Source organism: Hyalella azteca, unplaced genomic scaffold (assembly GCF_000764305.2).
Source record: "Hyalella azteca isolate HAZT.00-mixed unplaced genomic scaffold, Hazt_2.0.2 contig11009, whole genome shotgun sequence".
NCBI lineage: Eukaryota > Metazoa > Arthropoda > Malacostraca > Amphipoda > Hyalellidae > Hyalella > Hyalella azteca.
Genome location: NW_025941022.1, coordinates 6,945 through 28,618, shown reverse-complemented (window position 1 = coordinate 28,618; position 21,674 = coordinate 6,945). Strand labels below are relative to the sequence as shown.

Genomic DNA, 21,674 nt, shown 5'->3' with positions numbered 1-21,674 from the left:
GGTGCGTGAAGCTAGTTAAATATTAAGAGTAATTAACATAGACTAAATGACTGCACGTGCGTGAGGTTTGTTAACTATTAAGAGTGATTACCGCAGACTAAATGACTGTAGGGGGCTGAAGTTACATAGTTTCGTATTAAAAACAATTACCGTAGACTAAATGACTGCACGTGCGTGAAGTTAGTTAAATATTAAGCGTAATTACAGTAAACTAAATGACTGTGGGTGTATTGAGTAAGTTAAATATTAAGAATAATTACCTCAGACTAAATTGCTGTTGGTGCGTAAAGTTATTTAAATATGAAGAGTTGTTACCGCAAACTAAATGGCTGCAGGTGCGTTAAGAAAGTAAGTAAGTTATTTATGAAGAGTAACTACCGAAGAACAAATGCCAGCAGAGCCTGGAAGTTGATATCCAAATAAAGACTGAAGATGATAGTCATATGTAAAAATAAATCAAACCGAGGATCTCAGGAGAGACATATTATTCCAGTTAGACAAATTATATCCCTCACTGATTTTGGGTTTTACTGTTATTTTCAACGTTGTTGTAATTTTCAATGTCAATACCCAAATAAATTAGAATTTAAAAATCACAGTCTAGTATCTATCTGAACAATACATTCCAATTATTTATGGGTCATTACCCAATTCAGCAATAACAATAGCAATATCAGACAGATATTTTTTTTTTCATATTGTCCATTCAATAATGAGCATTAATTATTTAGCTGGAAGCCCGAGGATATTTTTAAAACATAGCAATACCTTAGCAAATTGTTAAAAAAAAACTAAATTTTGTTTGATTAAGCGCAAATGATGAATTTGCGCTGATGACGTTGAACCTTTGCAGATTTTCGATATTCATATCGAAGAATTTATTTTTGATAAACTACACTCGGCTTCGGTTCACGCCGATACCTTTTGTTCCGTTTCATTTTCAGAAAATCAACCGAATTTTTCCTACTCGTATATTAATAATTTTTGCGATTGGAAAAAATTCGTGTGCTTTACCATGATGGCTGTCAATGCTGTTGATATTTTCACTTTATTATTACTGTTATTGTTATAATAATAATTTCTACTGGTATTAATATGCCACTCGCTGCTGAGCTTTTAACACTCTGGAATATTTCTGTGAATTTTTATGCTTAATTTTTTTCATTTGTACCAGACGACCGATAAGGCGATGCTTACCGCATCGAGTTTCAATAATTGGGTATCAGTCACGTGTATATTTGAATTTCCGCTCGAAATTGTTGAGTAATGCCACTCTAACGAAATTTTTATTTCAGTTATTTTTTACGTGTTGAATTGTTTATGTGTAAAAATAAATACGGTTTGAATTGTTTGAGGAATGCCACTCTAACGAAATTATTAATTCGGTTATTATTTTTTTATGGAATTGCAATTCAAATACATATTAAGTATTTTTTATTAATACAGTATATATGATATTTATATAGACTGTATACAAATTTAAAAAGTGCAATGTAAGTAATTTCTTTTAGTTTTCAAATGAAGTCGCAGGACCAAGCAAAAATCGTTAATGCATCAGAAATGGAAGAATTTTTCACGATATGCAGATTTTCATTAACAGCAGATTGTCGGCAATTATCGAGACTGTCAAACCTGGCGACTCTATGGCAGCTTATAAAAAAGGTGCCTTAATGCTGTGGCAACAATGATAGCCTTAAGAAATCTATTCTACAACTTAAATTATTATTACTTACTAGAAAAAAGTTATCAGGATTTACATGTACACAGATGGCAGAGATAAAAAATTATTGTGTCGTTGATTTTCTCGTTCTGTTTATATGCTTAAAATGAAACAAAATGGGCAAATTGACATTTTCTCTCTTGCAAAATTTCTTTATAATTTGGATGTTAAAAGTCTACGTTGCGTACACGTACTAAAATTAAGCCCGTTGCTGATGGCCAGCGTGCGCGATGCTGCAGACCGGCGTAGCGGCCATATTCGCAGGGTCTACAGATGGCGGCAGCGTACAGACTGCCTGCGACCATCTGGAGGTGCCGCTGCTTATGGCGCGCTGGCAGAACAGACGGCCGCCCTTTGCAATCAATCTCCACCCGCCCCCGTCAACGCTGGCCGCCGTGAGTCAACTCCAGATACTGCGCAAAGCCGTATTTATACCATATTAACCCGTATTTATGCCATATTAACCCGTATTTATACCATATTAACCCGTATTTATGCCATATTACCCGTATTTATACCATATTAAAACAATAACCAATCAATCTCCACCCGCTTCCGTCAACCCTGGCCGCCGTGAGTCAACTTCAGATACTGTGTGTGCGTATTTGTATTTGACGTGTGTACGTATTTGTACACACGGTACAAATACGCACGTAGTTGTGCCGTAGGTCCATATGATCCGTATTTGTTGTATTAAACCGATAGCTAATCAATCTCCACTCTCCAGCAGATGATAAGTATGATGGCCGAGAAATCTCCACCCTCAATCCTAACGCATGCGTGGCTGTCAGCTACATCCACAATATTAAAGCAATCGGCAATCAATCTCTACCCTCGCTGTGCCACCCTGGGCTCCATGAGTTGTATTCACCACATTAAAGCAATCGGCAATCAATCTCTACCCTCGCCGTGCCACCCTGGGCTCCATGAGTCGTATTCACCACATTAAAGCAATCGGCAATCAATCTCCCCTGACAGCCGTGGATTTCTCTTCACCGCATGAGGTTAATGATTGATCCACCGCCTCCCCTCACCCTCAGCTGCTGTGATCTAACCTCAGTTCTCTGCAACATTCACTGAACAATCACTGGACATTCACTGAGCAGTCACTGAATAGTAACTTAACAGTTACTATATATATTCAGCCATTCAACAGTCATTGAACAGTCATTTAACAGTCACTGAACAGTCACTGAAACACAGGCAGCAAATGATTGGACAACGTCAACTAAAGATGTTTTTCATGTGACATTTGTTTAGCTATCTTGAACATGGCCTATGGTTATGTTAAAAATTAGATCGGTACTCACTGCAGTGAGTGACACAAAGCGCATTTTCTCGTCCTTCCGTGCAGTCACGAACTGACAAACGGACTGACGGACATGACGAGCACAATATCGCATTTTTTTCATAAATGAGAAAATTCGCTAAAACGGTAGTTTTTCTCGGCTGAAGTTGCCAATTCCTAATACCATTGAACACCCCACCGCCCTAACACTCCAAAAACCCTCCCTACCACCTCCAACACCACAATAACACATCATACTAATCCCAACTCTACAATAACACCATCTACCATCCCAATGCACCATTAAGCCTCTCCACCTACCCAAGCCTGCCAATATCATCCCAATAACACACCCCAACACCCAAATAGCATTCCAATAACATTCCCCAGCACCTCTGTTGCATCCCAATAACATACCCCAACACGCAAATAACCCCTACCATCACACGAAAATAACACACCAATAAAAAACAAATGACACACCAATAACACACCAATAACACACCAATAACACACCAATAACACACCAATAACACACCAATAACACACACGTAACACATCAATAACACATCAATAACACACCAATAACACACCAATAACACACCAATAACACACCAATAACACACCAATAACACACCAATAACACACCAATAACACACCAATAACACACCAATAATACACCAATAACACACCAATAACGCACCAATAACACACCAATAACACACCAATAGCACACCAATAAACACCTATAACACACCAATAACACACCAATAACACACCATTAACACACCAATAACGCACCAATAACACACCAATAACACACCAATAGCACACCAATAACACACCAATAACACACCAATAACCTACCAATAACACACCAATAATACACCAATAACACACCAATAACACACCAATAACCCACCAATAACACACCAATAACACACCAATAACACACCAATGACACACCAATAACCCACCAATAACATACCAATAACACACCAATAACACACCAATAACACACCAATAACTTACACCAATAACACACCAATAACACACCAATAACACACCAATAACACACCAATAACACACCAATAACACACCAATAACACACCAATAGCACACCAATAAACACCTATAACACACCAATAACACACCAATAAACGCACCAATAACACACCAATAACCCATCAATAACACACCAATAACACACCAATAACCCACCAATAACGCACCAATAACACACCAATAACCCACCAATAACATACCAATAACACACCAATAACACACCAATAACACACCAATAACTTTCCAATAACACACCAATAATACACCAATAACACACCAATAACACACCAATAACCCACCAATAACCCACCAATAACACACCAATAACACACCAATAACCCACCAATAACGCACCAATAACACTCCAATAATACACCAATAACCCACCAATAACCCACCAATCCCACACCCCAGCACGCCACTACCCCACGTTACATACCTCTCCCCTCCCAGGCGTACAGGTCGGTCCTACAGGCGCTGGGGTGGCAGGACTTGGTTGTGGTGTGCGACTCCAGCGAAGGACTCCTGCGGGTGAAGGAACTCCTTAAAGATGACGCCTTCAGGGTCACGCTCAGGGACCTGCCTCGCGGCCTGGATTACAGGTTATCCTTTAGGATCACTTGAATCAAATATACACAGAGATACAGGATATCCTTTAGGATAAGTTGAATCGGATATACACAAAGATATGGGTTATCTTTCAGGATGAGCTGAATTAAATATACACAGAGATACAGGCTATCTTTTAGGATCAGTTGAAATCAAATATACACAGTGAAAATTATTGATGGGTCATATAGTCCAAGTATTGACACTTTCAGCTGGTAGCACTGATACGCCATTTGAAGGGTCAAGCTGGGTGAGGATGACTCACGTAGGAACAAGAAGTACATTGCTATTTGGACAAAATATCGTTCATTTCTCCGAGTGCACTTGGAGAAATTAAATTAATGAATTGAAAGAGTTCTAATTAGTATGAAATGAAGAAACCATTTGAGAAGTTCTGGACAATATATGTGCAGATAGGCGAAGTATTTATTTGATTAGATACGTAAAAATAAATTTGAAGAGAGAATATAATAATAAGAAATGAATAATTCAGTAGTTTACATTTAATATCAAATATCCTTATTATATCTTCATTTATATTAACTTTAGAAATATACGCCTTCATCAACTAACATGCATGAATTTCTCGAACATTAGAAGAATTCAGTATAATGCGTAATTAATATTATGTCTCTTAGTATCATTTCGTTTGTATTTGCGGTTCAACTTATCCACGCGACAACATTTCTTCTCGCTTCGAGTCACTGACATGTGGAACAGCCTCCCTGAAGATATTGTTGACGCTCCGAGTATGAACGCGTTCAAGAACAGACTAGACAAGGCCATGCATGAGCATATGTTCAGTCTTAAAATGCCTCGTACTGTAATATTGTGTCTCTTACTATCATTTATTTTGTATTACATTTCCAACAACAATATCTGATTTGTGACTTCGATTTCTTATACTGAACATTACTGCAGTGAAAATGTCATTACACTGTTTTCCTCGCCATTACCTTAAATTGAGTTACTGTATATTCCTGAATTCTAATAACCCCTGCTCAGGGAGCTTCTGAAGGCAATCAAGTTATCAGGAATTGTGCACATCCTGCTTGAAGTTCATCGCTCCAAAATACATTCCCTGCTGAAGCAGGCGCAGCAGATAGGCCTGATGACGGCCTATCACCACTACTTCATTACTTCTTTGGTGAGCACTCCCCTCCATTATAGCCATTATCACTCTTTGATCCTCATATTCTACAATTGGTTTTTAAAATAAATTGTGGACAGTTTTACAGTTTTTCTGCGCAGTTTCTCATATATAAAAAAATATAACTAAATACTCACTGCAGTGAGTGACAGAGAACGCATTTTCTCGTCGACGAAAACTTGAGGTCACGGACGGACGGACAGACGGACAGACAGACAGACAGGCAGACAGACGGACATGGCGAGCACAATAGTGCATTATTTCCATAAATGAGAAAATGCGCTAAAAAGGCTCTATCGTGCTCGTCATGTCCGTCCGTCCGTGATTTCACGGACGGACGGATGCACGAGAAATGCAGTCTCTGTCACTCACTGCAATGAGAACTGATCTAATTAAAAAAATATATAACTCAGTACTCACTGCAGTGACTGACAGAGAGCGCATTTTCTCGTCGACGAAACCTGAAGTCACGGACGGACGAACGGACGGACAGACAGACGGACAGACGGACAGACAGACGGACATGGCGAGCACAATAGTGCATTTTTTCATAAATGAGAAAATGCGCTAAAAATTATCAATTGTCAATGCTAATCAATATTAGAAAAATTAATTTTGATTTTTCTTACTATTTTACTGAAATTGTTACAAAGAGCACATGGTATCTAGAGCATAATTTTCCCACACTATGTATACAGTGTTTAGGGAAGATTTCATTAAATGCTGTGATTTATGCTGCGATAAATCATTTCCATTTTAAATACCCTGAAAATCCAAATATGATGTTCTACTGTGATCAGTTTTGATGGAAATTATTTGAAGCAATTGAACTTATCGGGTATTTTAGAATGAAGATGGATTATTGTGATATAAATATGGTACAATATGATATTATAATCTAAATATTAATTCAAATTTGCTAAGAACCCTCCCCATCATTTCACCGCACCAGGACCTGCACACTGTGGACCTGGAAGACTTCAAATACTCTGGCACCAACACCACAGCTCTGCGTCTCATTAACCTCAGTGACGGAACTCTGCAGCAAATTCTGCGCGATTGGTCTGCTGATCTCGACGACTCTGGTGAAGTTTACGAACTTCAGTGCGATGCCGGTGAGAGAACTTGACTAAGTTTTGAAGTTCATGAACTTTATTAAGTTATGAAGTTTACGAACTTCAGCGAACTTAAGAAAGTTGTGAAATTTTCCGAAAATTGTTGGTTTGAACATAACTTCAAATCATGAAGCGTAAACGTTTTGGGTGTTAACATGTGGATAGATCGATGACATTTTTCAAGCAAGGAGTTGCTAATGTTTTTTGAATATTAATCGAAGTTTTCCTTTTAATTTCAAATGATAAATTCATTCGTAGTTCAAAAAGTTTTATAGTGGATCATCAGAATTCTAAGAAGTTAAAAGTTTCCAGTCAAACATAATTCAATATTCGCTAGAATTATATTTGTGACGTAAAAAAATTCAAAATACTTATCTATATTTAATTTTTCAAACTGTATTTTCATTTATATTTTCATTATACCTTTGCTCACAAAATCTTTCTTTGCCAGGAAATTTTTCCACAGTCTGGACCTCCCGCAGCCCCTCAAAATAATGAAAGAATTTTATAAATAAATATAAGATAACCAAAGTCATTCCATTGTTTCACTTTAGAAAAATAGATTGAAGTCGCCTTATTAACTTTTGTTTTGCCATTGAATTCTTATTAGTGAATGATTTTGCTCCTAGACGGAGCTGGCGCTTGTGAAATTTATCGTTGCTGGGGGACTACTTCTTAATCATTTCTCATACGGTCAGGAAAGGTTTTCAGTACATATAAGACACGGATTATTCACAATTTATTTGGTAAAACACGTATTTACAATTGCGTTGTGCCGTACAGTCCGCTCCAGCTAAAGTCTAAAACATGAATGAATGAATACCGGATGTTTGCATAACCTAAAACATGGAAAACTCTAACTGAAAATGGAAAAATCGTTACTATAAAATACGAATAAATCTATACTATTCCCTAACATCGTTATAACATCCCTTAGAGAAAATATTAGAATGAATTCAACCCTTTTAGGATGAAAAATCAGCCACTCCCATAGAGAAATATCATATCAGCCATATCAATATCAGCCATAATTCGTTTTTAATTTCTCTAGGGAATGAATTCTTTAAAAATTAATCCCCAGATGGAGCTAGCACTTGGGAAATTCACCTTAGTATTTTTTTCAGGAAACCATGTTGAATTCGCTTTAAATTACCGTTTGGAGATTGAAATCTTAGTCAATTCACACCTACTTGCTTCGGAAAATATGTTCAATTTGCTATGATTTTTCTTCTGGGTATTTCTTTCTCAGTCAATTCGTCCCTATTTCCATCGGAAAATATGTTGAATTTGCTATGAATTTTCTTTTTGGATTGAATTATTTTCCAATTGACCGGCAGACGGACCTGGCGCTGGTGTACGACGCGGTGCAGCTGTTCGCCAGAGCGCTCAGCGACCTCGACAAGACGCGGGCCATCGAAGTGCTGCCGCTCAACTGCTCCAAGGAGCAAGTCTGGCCACTTGGAGCCACACTCGTCAACTACATCAAGTGGGTCAGTCAAGTGCTTCAAGTGGGTCAGTCAAGTGCTGCCGCTCAACTGCTCCAAGGAGCAAGTCTGGCCACTTGGAGCCACACTCGTCAACTACATCAAGTGGGTCAGTCTAGTGCTTCAAGTGGGTCAGTCAAGTGCTTCAAGTGGGTCAGTCAAGTGCTTCAAGTGGGTCAGTCGAGTGCTTCAAGTGGGTCAGTCAAGTGCTTCAAGTGGGTCAGTCAAGTGCTTCAAGTGGGTCAGTCTAGTGCATTAAGTGGGTCAGTCGAGTGCTTCAAGTGGGTCAGTCAAGTGCATCAAGTGGGTCAGTCAAGAACGTCAAGTGGGTCAGTCAAGTACGTCAAGTGGGTCAGTCAATTACATTAAGTGGGTCAGTCAATTACATCAAGTGGGTTAGTCGATTCACTCTGGTCGATTCAACAACAAGTGGGTCAGGCAATTTACTTCACTCTAGAAATCTAATTTAAATCATCCGAAATAGTTTTAAATTCTGAATCAAGAATCAAAGTAGGTTGTATATTATATTTATATAGGTTTTACACCCATATGTTGAATGTAAAATGTGTGTTCGAACAGCGATTTTTTTTTTTCGTTTGCATAGGCACGATTTGTATTATTAAGGGATGCGGGATAACAGGACTCTAAAATTGCAGGGATTATTAATGAATTAAATTCATTAATCATCCATGCATCAATAAAATTATTTCCAGTAAAATAAAAGTGCTTTAAAAAATAACTGCACTAAATTTAAATTTGAATATCAATAGCATGTATAATCATTTGATGATGTTTGTACGTTTTGTAGTTGGGCTTTTTAGTAATAAAATGATTGTTTGAATATAAATTGTAGGAAAGAAAACATTAAAAATCATTGATTATGTATTAACGATGAATGTTAAGGTTGAGCTGTACGGCTTCTCTTGACTGGTGCGTTTCAACGCATGTTTTAACGTTGAATGTTAAGGTTGAGCTGTACGGCTTCTCTGGACTGGTGCGTTTCAACGCATAATTTCACGCTACCTGGTGACTCTGCCGCACGTCGAGCGGTGAAATCGATGCGTAACTCGCAACTCAAAATCCTGTCCATTCTGGTGAGTGGATAATTCAAGTGGCAGATCATCATTGGTTATTACCTTTAATTATCACAAAACTTATAATTTATGAATGTGCAATGTTATATTTTTATTAAAAATTCTTATTTCCTTTCAATAATCCTGATTGTGCTTATTTTGTGTATTAATAACTATCATTTATCTTATTTCAATAAACTTATACCAATTTTTAAAAGTCTCTCAACTAATTTTAACAAATTTTATTCTTTTAAACTTATACTTTTTGCTTATTTCATCATTTCTAGTCGCCCCCTTTCGCCATGAGGGCAGCTGAGGGGTCGAGTTCTGCTTACGAGGGCATCAGCGTCGACCTGGCGAGGGAAATATCCAGGCTGCTGGGTTTCAACTACACCTTCAACCCTGCGCTGGATGAGTACGGCGAGTTCAACCCAACTCAACAACGATGGACAGGACTCATTGGAGAGATTGTTGAAAAGGTGATAGCCTTTACGGCGGTTTCTTTGACTCAGAGGTTTATTATTTAGAAAACTTAATTTCTAATTAATATCATTCTTTTTAAATATCGAAATATCGGTAGTTCTACTTCGTCCTCACATCTGGTGTCATAGAAACGTACACTTGATCTCATTAAGAAATTCGTTCTGATAAAACTATATCATATGATTACTTTATTTCATAATTTTCCGTTAACAACTTATGTTACCTTTCTTAATTTTCGTAACATATTAAATTAATCAAAAATTTTCATCATCCTCACTGCCAATTACCCTCAGTTTAATTAATATTCGTAAGCAATTTACAATATGATAAATTTACTTGTTCATACAAATACTTTCAGAATAAATTATACCTTCATTACTAATTTACCCTCACATTAATTTAGACTCTAATGACCAATTGACCCCAAGATCAATTTAGACCCTAATGACCAATTTACCCTCAGACCAATTTAGACCCTAATGACAACTTACCCTCAGATCAATTTAGCCCCTAATGACCAACTTACCCTCAGACCAATTTATACCCTAATGACCAACTTACCCTCAGATCAATTTAGACCCTAATGACCAACTTACCATCAGATCAATTTAGACCATAATGACCAACTTACCCTCAGACCAATTTATACCCTAATGACCAACTTACCCTCAGATCAATTTAGACCCTAATGACCAACTTACCCTCAGACCAATTTAGACACTAAGGACCAACTTACCCTCAGATCAATTTAGACCTTAATGACCATCTTACCCTCAGATCAATTTAGACCCTAATGACCAACTTACCCTCAGATCAATTTAGACCCTAATGACCAACTTACCCTCAGACCAATTTAGACCCTAATGACCAACTTACCCTCAGATCAATTTAGACCCTAATGACCAACTTACCCTCAGATCAATTTAGACCCTAATGACCAACTTACCTTCAGATCAATTTAGACCCTAATGACCAACTTACCCTCAGATCAATTTAGACCCTAATGACCAACTTACCCTCAGCTCAATTTAGACCCTACTGACCTCTTTACCCTCTTACCCTCGTAACAGAGGGCTGATATGATCATCGCTGATCTGCCCATCACCAGCGACCGCCAGAGGGCAGTGGACTTCAGTTCCCCTTGGATGAGCTACGGTAAATGTTTAAGTTTCATTCATAAATAGCGATGATGATTAAATGATATCCGCGGAAAATGTCCTAAACTTTTATATGCAATGTGGCATTCATGGTTACACTGCAGGGATAATATATGTACATTATATAACTTTTGTTGAAGACTGGAACTTTGCTGGAGTGATTTTTGGTCTCCAGCAGAGTTGCGGGATTCTGAAAGATATAAATAAATATTGATATCGTTCAATGTTAGTTATATTAGTTTTTGCTGACCCAACGTATCACCAATATCAATGCAGACATTGATCTCGCGTAACATGATCAGGTCAGTAGAAACTGTACGGGCAGCACAAATAAAATATTTCACCTGAATTATGAACACGATGGTCCTTATATGTGACTGAGAACATGAAAAATACCAACCATGACTTTTAGATATCAACGCATCCCTGATGCTTTATAAGAATTATTCGCATGCATTGTTAATTGAACATGGTAGGAGTTACTATATTTTTCAAATCATAGACCTTGGTAGGAGTTATCATTATACGAATAAAATGAACGATAAAATTTTAAATAATATAACCTAATATCATTGCATAGAATGAGTAGTTGAAAAAGGCACCAACATAACATAATTTGTAGCTCTTTTTGAAACCGACTTTTAATTTTTTAAATAACGGCTGGAACCGAACGATTATCCGATTTTTTTAACGAGAGCATAAAAAACTTGTGAATACGAAAATAAAAAGATGTCTAATTCGATATTTTTCATTTAATATAGGCCTATCAGCGCTGTATAGACCAGACTTTAATATTTTCCATGTAATATAGGCCTATCAGCGCTGTATAGACCAGACGCTCCTGCATCACCGTACACGCTGCTGTTGTCGCCGCTATCACTCGAGCTGTGGCTGGCAACCGCCATCACATACGCCCTTCTTGCCCTCATCTACGCCTACATCAACAGGTAGGTGATGTGTACAAGCGATGTAGAAGCTCGTGGAACTAGTGTTTATTAGTGGAACTAGTGTTTGTTAGTGGAACTAGTGTGTACTAGTGGAACTAGTGTGTACTAGTGGAACTAGAGTGTACTAGTGTAACTAGTGTGTAATAGTGGAACTAGTGTGTACTAGTGAAACTAATGTGTACTAGTGGAACTAGTGTTTACTAGTGGAACTAGTCTTTACTAGTGAAACTAATGTGTACTAGTGGAACTAGTGGGTACTAGTGGAACTAGTGTGTACTAGTGAAACTAATGTGTACTAGTGGAACTAGTGTGTACTAGTGGAACTAGTGTGTACTAGTGGAACTAATGTGTACTAGTGGAACTAGTGTTTACTAGTGGAACTAGTGTTTACTAGTGGAACTAGTGTTTACTAGTGAAACTAGTGTGTACTAGTGGAACTAGTGTGTACTAGTGGAACTAGTGCGTACTAGTTCCACTAGTGTGTACTAGTGGAACTAGTGTGTACTAGTGGAACTAGTGTTTACTAGTGGAACTAGTGTGTACTAATGGAACTAGTGTGTCCTAGTGGAACTAGTGTGTACTAGTGGAACTAGTGTTTACTAGTGGAACTAGTGTTTACTAGTGGAACTAGTGTTTGTCAGTGGAACTAGTGTGTACTAGTTGAACTAGTGTGCCCTAGTGGAATTAGTGTGTACTAGTGGAACTAGTGTGTACTAGTGGAACTAGTGTTTACTAGTGGAACTAGTGTTTGTCAGTGGAACTAGTGTGTACTAGTTGAACTAGTGTGCCCTAGTGGAATTAGTGTTTACTAATAGAACTAGTGTTTACTTGTGGAACTAGTATGCACTAGTGGAACTAGCGTGTACTAGTGAAACTAGTGTGTACAAGTTGAACTAGTGTGTACTAGTGGAAATAGTGTTTACTAGTGGAACTAGTGCGTACAGGTGGAACTAATGTTTACTAGTGGAACTAGTGTGTACTAGTCGAACTAGTGTGGACTAGTGGAACTAGTGAGTACTAGTGGAACTAGTGTGTACTAGTGGAACTAGTGTGTCGTTGTGGAACTAGTGTGCACTAGTGGAACTTGCGTGCACTAGTGGAACTTGCGTGCACTAGTGGAACTTGCGTGCACTAGTGGAACTTGCGTGCACTAGTGGAACTTGTGTGCACTAAATAGTGGAACTACTGTGTACTAGTGGAACTAGTGCACACTAGTGGAACTATGGTGTGTAAATAATTATTTCACTTCATCAAGAGTTTGTTTCGTGGTTGGGATATATAACTCAGAAAAGAATTTAATGAGTGCTTAAGTATTCGAGGAATAAATTTTCTAGTATACGAGTTATTCTAACAATTCAGGAATGAGTTTATTTATTCTATGGGTAAATTAGTAATGAGAAGACTTTTTGTAATAAGATTAAGCATTAAAATATTAGTGATATAAACCGAAATAAAATAGGTTTAACCATTTGATATCATGAACTGTAATTTTAAATCGGTTATTGTCGACCAAAAGATTCATTATTTACATCATTGTCGATAATCATTACCGACAATCAGCATCATTGACAAACATCGTTATCGACAATCATCATTATCGACACTCATCAGCATTGATAAGCATCATTATCGACAATCATCGTTATCGATAGACGTCATTATCGACAATCATAGGTATCGACAATCATCATCGTCAACAATCATCATTATCGACAATCATCATTTACGGCAATCATTATCGACAATCAGCATCAATAAACCACCATCAGATCATACCTATTTCCACTTGCATGCCCGCAATTATCACACCACCTTTATCACGCTCACCATTATCGCACAAAACATTATCAAAGTCTCCATTTTTAACGTTTCATTATCATTCTATCGTTCTGCTGCGCTCTGTCGAATATTTCCTTCATTATCACTGATACACACCTCCTATTATGCACAAATACTGCAATATATAAATTTAAAATCCACATAATAATTAATTTAAAGTATTATTAAGGAATTTCCAGGAGTTCTTGGACCATCAGGCTGAGAAGTAGGACATGCATCTGACTTTTAAATATTTAAACTTATAAACAAAATTTTATTTGCGGCTCGTGTGATTAATTTATTTGTTTAATTGTCTATTAAGTTATATGAAAACAATTAGTTAATGTTTAATTAGATTTAATTCACTAATCATCTTTTATTCAGCCTTCAGAGACGCGGCCTGCGTAGGCTGGGAGCCGCGGGTTGCGGGGAGCACAACTCCAGGTGATTGTTGAATGTGAAATAAATTTAAAATTTAATATAATTAATGAATTTGAAATAGTGATTAACTTTTTTTTAAATTATTAAATTATCATGTGTGCCACTGCATATTTTTTGTTCATAATCATTGTGTCAATTTAAAATGAGTCAAAAGTCGACTTGGTTTGTAAAAAAGGCATTTATTTATATCATTATTTCGCTCAAATCGTAAATTACCCATAAATTTCAAATAAAACAAATGCCAGCTAAATTGTCCATACTGCATTGGATCTGTTTTCAATAAACTCGTGTTGAATTTATCTGCTTCTATGTTTGTTCTTAAACTCTTGCTAATAAACACCAGCGGCCTGATATTACAGGGCCGTCTTGACCGAACCTAACGAGGTTTGCGTTCCATTAGCCGCAGGCTTCCTTGAGTTACCGACCGTGATGGCCAATTGTGTCCATATTTACAATCGCGGACAAGTCAATTCTATGGCGGTTATCTATTCATTGTGATTATATTTTTATGGTGGTTATTCTTTTATGATGATTATCTTTTTATGGCTGCTTTTATTTTATAATGGTTATTTTTCTGTTGTGGTTATCTCTATGAAGGTTATCATGATATATTTTGGTCTTTGGATCTGATGACAAGAGTTGAGTAGGGCTCTTTTACATGATTCTATACCCCCAATATTTAATTCTGATCTGCAAAAAAAAGCTAAACAAGTAGAATTATTGAAATCCAACGCGTTTGCTGCGTAATTTTTGCGGCAATTTAGACTGAGAAGCAAAATTGTTTCAATAAATTTCCCCAGTTTGGTTTCATCAATTAGTTTAGAAATTTCTTTTAAATATGCACGGCGCGGTTTCGTCGAGGGCCGTGATGATCGTGATGTGGTTGTTCACTGCCGTGACAATGTCCTGTTACATCGCTAACTTGTCGGCCGTGTTTCAATATCCACAGCGCGGTTTCGTCGAGGGCCGTGATGATCGTGATGTGGTTGTTCACTGCCGTGACAATGTCCTGTTACATCGCTAACTTGTCGGCCGTGTTTCAATATCCACAGCGCGGTTTCGTCGAGGGCCGTGATGATCGTGATGTGGTTGTTCACTGCCGTGACAATGTCCTGTTACATCGCTAACTTGTCGGCCGTGTNATATGAACGTTTTTACTGTTACTTTACAGCGGATACTGCGGTGCGCATATGAACGTTTTTACTGTTACTTTACAGCGGATACTGCGGTGCGCATATGAACGTTTTTACTGCTACTTTACAGCGGATACTGCGGTGCGCATATGAACGTTTTTACTTTTACTTTACTAGGTATGTTATAGTTTTAGCTTTGATTTTGTGAAAATTTAATAAATGGAAAAAAATTCTAACGACATGAAGGCGTTCCTGTTTGTTTATTTATTAATTTATTTAAGCTGTAATTTTTTCAACGGATAACCTATGTAACAACGATCCTGATATCATGAACGAGTTTTAATAATCTGAACACGTTAATCTATATTTTGTATTGTATACTGTTCTCAAAATTTGAAAAAATAAGAAAAACAGATGCTATAAAGATTCTAATGGCATGACTATCCTGACCATGGCCGTATTTTCCATGCTTCGCTTGAATATTTTCTCTAACATTTTTATTAGATAACATAGGATTGAAATTTGATTACTTTTAAAATAACCAATTCTGGGGAAGATTTACGAAGCCGGTTCAAACTTGGAATCTTGGTGCAAATTTTTTGTGACCCGTTCGCATTGATAACTTATGAAATGATTTTTTTATGATTAATGATTAAAATAAATAATGATTCTCGGGAACTGCAGTTCGATGAAATAAAACTTGTGATTTATTCGCTTTCTATGAAAATATATACGATATTTCTTTGCGAAATTGCCTTCTTGAAATTTATTACGTTTTATTTCTTAATTTGCTCCTACAAATGTCGTGTTCGTGACCCGTGAGTCACCATCGACTGTCGTAAAATGGAAGCAAGATTAATGATGAACGGGGCAGCTAAATGGTGATTATGATGCGTAATAACAGCGTAGCAATGATTTATGAGGCATTCCCTCATAATAACTCCCAACATTAGGGAGTTAGGGAGGGTTGAGTCCCCCAGGGGGAGGGGGCTGCTCTCACTGTTGCAAATCCCAATGAGTAAATAAATTGATCGAAACTCGTTTATTTTGTTACCCCGTTTTTTTGCAACAAATTTTTAAATTTTAAATTATAAAAAAGTTTAAATGCGTTTTTAACACAAAAACCAGGCGAGTTAACTCCATGGATTAATAAACTTGTTTTAAAAGTAAATTTTCATTTCACTTGAGAATGGATCAGGAATGAATTAGTAATGAATGAAAATCTTCTCTGTAATATGAATATTCTGTGCTCTTTTAAATTTCATGGTTGCGTGTGTAAATATGTATGAGAGATCAGAATAAATACATTTATTGAGTTAATTATCGATATATTGGTAAAATGTCATTGGGGCTTTAACAGTTTTTAATAAGTTTTGAATCTATTGAAGCGAATCTAAAGTAATTTGGATTATTTATAGCCACTGATAGTAATTCTGAATTTTTATTTTGATTGCTGTTAATATAAGCGAACGTAAAGGGTTTAAATGAAGCCATTGTATTATTATTCCATTCAATGCTTCCATTCAAAATAGGACAAATTATTTGTCCTATATTCATCAAGATCCTAATTTTTTAATATGCAAAATTTATATTTCTTATTCAATAAATTGAAATAAATTTTTCAAAAAAAATAAGTTTTCCCTCTGAAGGATTCAAGTCAAGCATTGAATGGAATAATAATACAATGGCTTCATTTAAACCATTTACGTTCGCTTGTATTAACAGCAATCAAAATAAAAATGTAGAAATTTATTAGTGATTATAACGACCATTATTAATGTGAACAATTGCAGGGCTTCTAATTATTTGAAACGTTTTTCAGATTTCACTGAATTTTCTGCCATCAAACAGCTCTTCGAAAGTAACGACTGAATTGCTTGAATGTAAATCATTCTATATATATATATATTTCATTCTTATATTCATTGGTTCATTTCTACTCATACTTTCTGTAATATTCACTTTCTACTCACACCGCAGAAATATTCACTTTCTACTCAAACCGAAGAAATATTCACTTTCTACTCACACCGCTGAAATATTCACTTTCTACTCACACCGTTGAAATATTCACTTCCTACTCACACCGCAGAAATATTCACTTTCTACTCATACCGCAGAAATATTCACTTTCTACTCACACCGCAGAAATATTCACTTTCTACTCACACCGCAGAAATATTCACTTTCTACTCACACCGCAGAAATATTCACTTTCTACTCACTCCACTCCACTTCTCCCTCAGGTCATCATCCTCAGGAGTCCATAAGGAGATGCTTGCCCTCATGGACTCCCACTGGCCCTCAGCGTACGTGCCCTCGACTGCTGAGGGAGTTCGTCGTGTGCTGGAGGAGTCCTACGCGCTGCTCATGGAGTCCCCAGCCGCTGAGTATTACACAGGGAAGAACTGCTCCCTGCGCTCAGCCCCCAGCAGCAGCCATATGACCCACAGCTTTGCTATTGCTCTGCCAAAAAGTGAGCATTTAAACGCTCGGTTGGAATGAAAGGGTTTAATATATTTCAAATTACTTCATTATGAAAAATGAGGAGCTCAGAATAATTGTTGAATATTGGAAAATATTTGTATAAACATATCAATAGTGGACGTCCACGATCAACTTGATGTCACTTGAACTCTCACTGAAATAACACGTCAGCTAATTTGATTATTAATTCATTTCCAATTGTTTATACTGTAGTATATAATCATTCATCATTCATAGTCGTGTATATATGAATAACTTACAGACACGTCGTGTAAGCAAGCTAACCCCGGTGCAAAATATCTCATTTGAATTTCAATTTTATTCATGTGAATGAAAAAATAATAGTTTATAATGCTGATTTAATTTATTAGTTAATTCATGTGAACTGGGCAGACTCCCCCCACCTGAGTGAGGTGAACACGGCGCTGCTGCAGCTGCAGGAGAGCGGCGCCCTAGGCCGCATCAAAAATAAATGGCTTAGGCCTATGCCACCGGCGGCGTCTTGTCCTGTCAGTAATTATTATTAATAATGTATTTAAAAATTATTTATACAGTTTAAAAGTTTATTTTATTGCGTAAATAATGTTACCTTAGTCACAAACAAATTTTTTAAAAAATTAAGTTATTATATATATGAATTGTTGAAATAAATATAATTTGAATAGTTTAATTTCTTAGCTTAAAGTAAATAATTATTCATTTAATGAATACGTAACTTCTAGTAAATTGAATATGGAAGTATGAATTTTGAGGCCTCCTTGACTGGAGGCCTCAAATCCTCCAGTCAAGAGAACAAAATAGCAGATGCATGAATTTATGAAAAAATTATTTGTGATAATAGTCAAATTAAAAGTTTTCGCTCGGGAAACTAATAAAAAATTATAGCAATTATAATTGCTAGAAAGAATAATAAAAAAATGCTCGACTGAAAAAAGTGCTCAAAAAATAATAAAAAGTATGGCAATGACAATTTAGCATCATGACATAAAATGTTGTGCTCTAATGCATAAAATTTTTTAGCACATTTATTAAAGTCATGGTAAAGTCAAATGGTAGAAGATGTAGAAAAAGCTGAATTTTGTTTTTTATCCTCAAGGTTTCAGATATTATACTCATCAACATCTAATAAATCTCTATTCGTGTGTGTATTATTTTGCATAATTTTCATTACAATCAATTCGACAATTAATAATATTGTTCGTAATGAGATTTAATTGCCGTCTCTAAATATCATCTCTTGATAAATTCAGTGTCCATAATTTTAGTTTTTTATTGGTGAAAGTGAAGTTTTGAAATGTTCAATTAATAAATATTCAGTGAAGTTTAAACATATAACACAAACCTCAACAAATCCTGCATTATCGATCTTTTTAAAAGTTTAGTCCTTGAAGTCTTCTTCCTCATGAATAAATTCACTAACGTCTTTAATTAATCGAACACTGAGAGAAATGAGTGAAACTTTGTCCAAATACCGATGCACTATTTTCCTTTGTGTTTGTCAGAGACTCGTGCAGAGAGCAAGAAAATGGGTAATTCTCAAATAATTTGATGCGTTCATTTTCCTGAGTGAACACTATCTTCATATCCGTAACTCAGCAAATCACAAGTGTTATAAATCTGAGAAATTCCAATTAAATATTTAATTATCAGCTTGTAGTTTTCCAATCTGAGTTTCTTACGACTTTTCCGAGCAATCCGGGCTAGCGATGGTCGCCATATTGCTTTTAGCCATATTGAACTGGCGCTCAAATGGCCTGATCCCATCCCAAGGCCATTTTTATGAATCCCATACCATAACCTTTGTTGCGAATCCCATTCCATGAAAAATTTTACGAATCCCATGCCATGGCAATTTTTACGAATCGCATCCCATGGCCATTTTTAAGATTCCCATCGCTTGACCATTTTTACGAATTACTTTGATAGAAAAACCTTTACAGGCGCACATTTCCTTCAACCCACGAGGGTCATTTACTGATGGAAATTTGTATGGTAGCTTATCTGATTTGAAGGAAAAGTGAAGGCTAAATATTGAGAACTTCGACCAGCTACTCTCTCAATGCCTGAAATGAAAAATATTCTTCCAATTAACGAGCTTAAAGTAAGATATGCTTATCTCTGAAGAAGGTGCATGTCGAAAGATCTACTGAATATTGGAGTGTAGAAAGTAATTAGAACTGTTGATAAATAAGTTGAACTTGCCTAAAATCTCGTACAGTAACTTAGAAGTATTTAAAGTGTCGTTAAGCCTCTCAAATGTTTTGACGTATCCTTATTAAAAACTTATAACCAAGAAATTTTTGAGGTTCGTCATGAACGCATACTTAATTATCACTTTTTCTTTAGAGGAAAATAGTGTAATCAATATAAGTGAACATAGTTATTTTTTGTTATACGACGCATGTTTTTTAAGTCAGTACTGTTTCGGAATTAAAAAACACGCGCAAAGATATTGCAATAATTTTATTTTTCCGCGGAAAGCCTGTACCTTATTCTACTTCGTAATTTCTGTGAATATTGAGGCACTTGTCATAACGTGGTACCAGCTTTTGAATACCCTCCTGATCAAATTCTGCCGCCTGGCTTGTTAACACTGCATCACAAATGTTTTGACTTCGTTATCGTCTTGGAGACGCCGACCGCCCAGGTGTTTCTTCAAGTGCAGTGAGATGCATTTGATGCAGTGTGATGCATCACACTGCACTTGATGCACCAAATACATCACACTGCACTCTTCATTTGTGATGCAGTGGTTAACAGGTTAATAAGTCGGGCGGCAGAATTTTACCAAGAGGTTTTTCAAAAACTGGTGCCACGTTATGACAAGTGTCTCGATATTCACGGAAATTATGTAGAAAAGTACATTAAGGTACAGGCTTTCATGTAAAAATAAAATTATTGCGATATAATTGAACGTCTTTTTTAATATCAAAACAGTACTGACTTGAAAAAATGCCTTATATATGAGTAAAAATAAATAAATAAGCCTCAAGGAAATAGATGAAGAATCTATTATTTTCGATTATTACCTAGCGAAATCACAAAATCATTGAATTTTGATGTTTAATTTCAGATATTTTGATGAATATAAATATGACATCTTATAAGTTAACCTTGATGTCGCTGGTCCGCCGCAGACGGGCGTGGGGGGCGGCAGCGCCCGTCTGACGGGCGTGGGGGGCGGCAGCGCCCGTCTGGACATCCCCGTCCTGTCATCTTATAAGTTAACCTTGATGTCGCTGGTCCGCCGCAGACGGGCGTGGGGGGCGGCAGCGCCCGTCTGACGGGCGTGGGGGGCAGCAGCGCCCGTCTGGACATCCCCGTCCTGTCATCTTATAAGTTAACCTTGATAATAAATTATGATATATTATGAAATCATTGATTATCGTCGTCAGGGCGAACAGAGGCGCCACCAGGGCACGTGTCACTTCTCAAACTATACATTTCTCTTCCATAAATTATGATTATCTTATCGTTGATTAATGTTTTCAATGTCCTATATTCTGCCATGCTATGATATATATATTACATATTACCTGTTCAATTTTTTATCCAGGTACTCTAGATTATATATCTGGATACCATAGATTATATATCAAGATACCCTATATTCTGCATCTAGATACTCTTTATTCTATATCTAGATAATCTAGATTATATATATCCTTCTATTGACAATCTTTGCCTGGGTCGGTGACATGCAA

The 21,674-nt window shown here is 36.7% G+C and overlaps 3 protein-coding genes across 4 annotated transcripts; all 3 read left to right on the top strand.

Moving 5' to 3' along the window:
* The first annotated feature begins 6,935 nt into the window (after positions 1-6,935).
* Positions 6,936-9,438, top strand: LOC125178574 (glutamate receptor ionotropic, kainate 5-like). 2 transcript variants are annotated; one of them, XM_047882677.1, is made up of 3 exons: positions 6,936-6,947; positions 8,285-8,540; positions 9,399-9,438. In XM_047882677.1, exons 1-3 carry the CDS (start codon positions 6,942-6,944, stop codon positions 9,401-9,403), a joined length of 267 nt encoding a protein of 88 aa, XP_047738633.1. In that variant the 5' UTR covers positions 6,936-6,941; the 3' UTR covers positions 9,404-9,438. The 2 variants fall into 2 exon arrangements, with proteins under 2 accessions (XP_047738633.1, XP_047738634.1); XM_047882678.1 differs by lacking the exon at positions 9,399-9,438 and adding an exon at positions 9,335-9,354.
* Positions 9,439-9,452: 14 nt separating this feature from the next.
* Positions 9,453-15,483, top strand: LOC108673271 (probable glutamate receptor). Its single transcript, XM_018161072.2, has 6 exons — positions 9,453-9,525; positions 9,792-9,983; positions 11,058-11,142; positions 11,956-12,091; positions 14,294-14,353; positions 15,197-15,483. The coding sequence occupies exons 1-6, from the start codon at positions 9,490-9,492 to the stop codon at positions 15,372-15,374; spliced, it is 687 nt and encodes a 228-aa protein (XP_018016561.2). The 5' UTR covers positions 9,453-9,489; the 3' UTR covers positions 15,375-15,483.
* A 2,120-nt stretch (positions 15,484-17,603) lies between these two features.
* On the top strand, positions 17,604-21,254 carry LOC108673270 (glutamate receptor ionotropic, kainate 1-like). The gene is made up of 3 exons (XM_018161071.2): positions 17,604-17,959; positions 18,364-18,479; positions 21,108-21,254. Exons 1-3 carry the CDS (start codon positions 17,758-17,760, stop codon positions 21,252-21,254), a joined length of 465 nt encoding a protein of 154 aa, XP_018016560.1. The 5' UTR covers positions 17,604-17,757.
* Positions 21,255-21,674: the final 420 nt, after the last annotated feature.

What these genes read in the sequence shown, in the direction of transcription:
- LOC108673271 (XM_018161072.2), top strand. Translation starts at nt 9,490, where the DNA reads ATGCGTAACTCGCAACTCAAAATCCTGTCCATTCTG. An exon ending in TCAAAATCCTGTCCATTCTG is followed by an intron (nt 9,526 to 9,791) that starts GTGAGTGGATAA and finishes CATCATTTCTAG; the next exon opens with TCGCCCCCTTTCGCCATGAG. An exon ending in TTCCCCTTGGATGAGCTACG is followed by an intron (nt 11,143 to 11,955) that starts GTAAATGTTTAA and finishes CATGTAATATAG; the next exon opens with GCCTATCAGCGCTGTATAGA.
- LOC108673270 (XM_018161071.2), top strand. Translation starts at nt 17,758, where the DNA reads ATGCTTGCCCTCATGGACTCCCACTGGCCCTCAGCGTACGTGCCCTCG. An exon ending in TGCTATTGCTCTGCCAAAAA is followed by an intron (nt 17,960 to 18,363) that starts GTGAGCATTTAA and finishes TGAACTGGGCAG; the next exon opens with ACTCCCCCCACCTGAGTGAG. An exon ending in CACCGGCGGCGTCTTGTCCT is followed by an intron (nt 18,480 to 21,107) that starts GTCAGTAATTAT and finishes GGTCCGCCGCAG; the next exon opens with ACGGGCGTGGGGGGCGGCAG.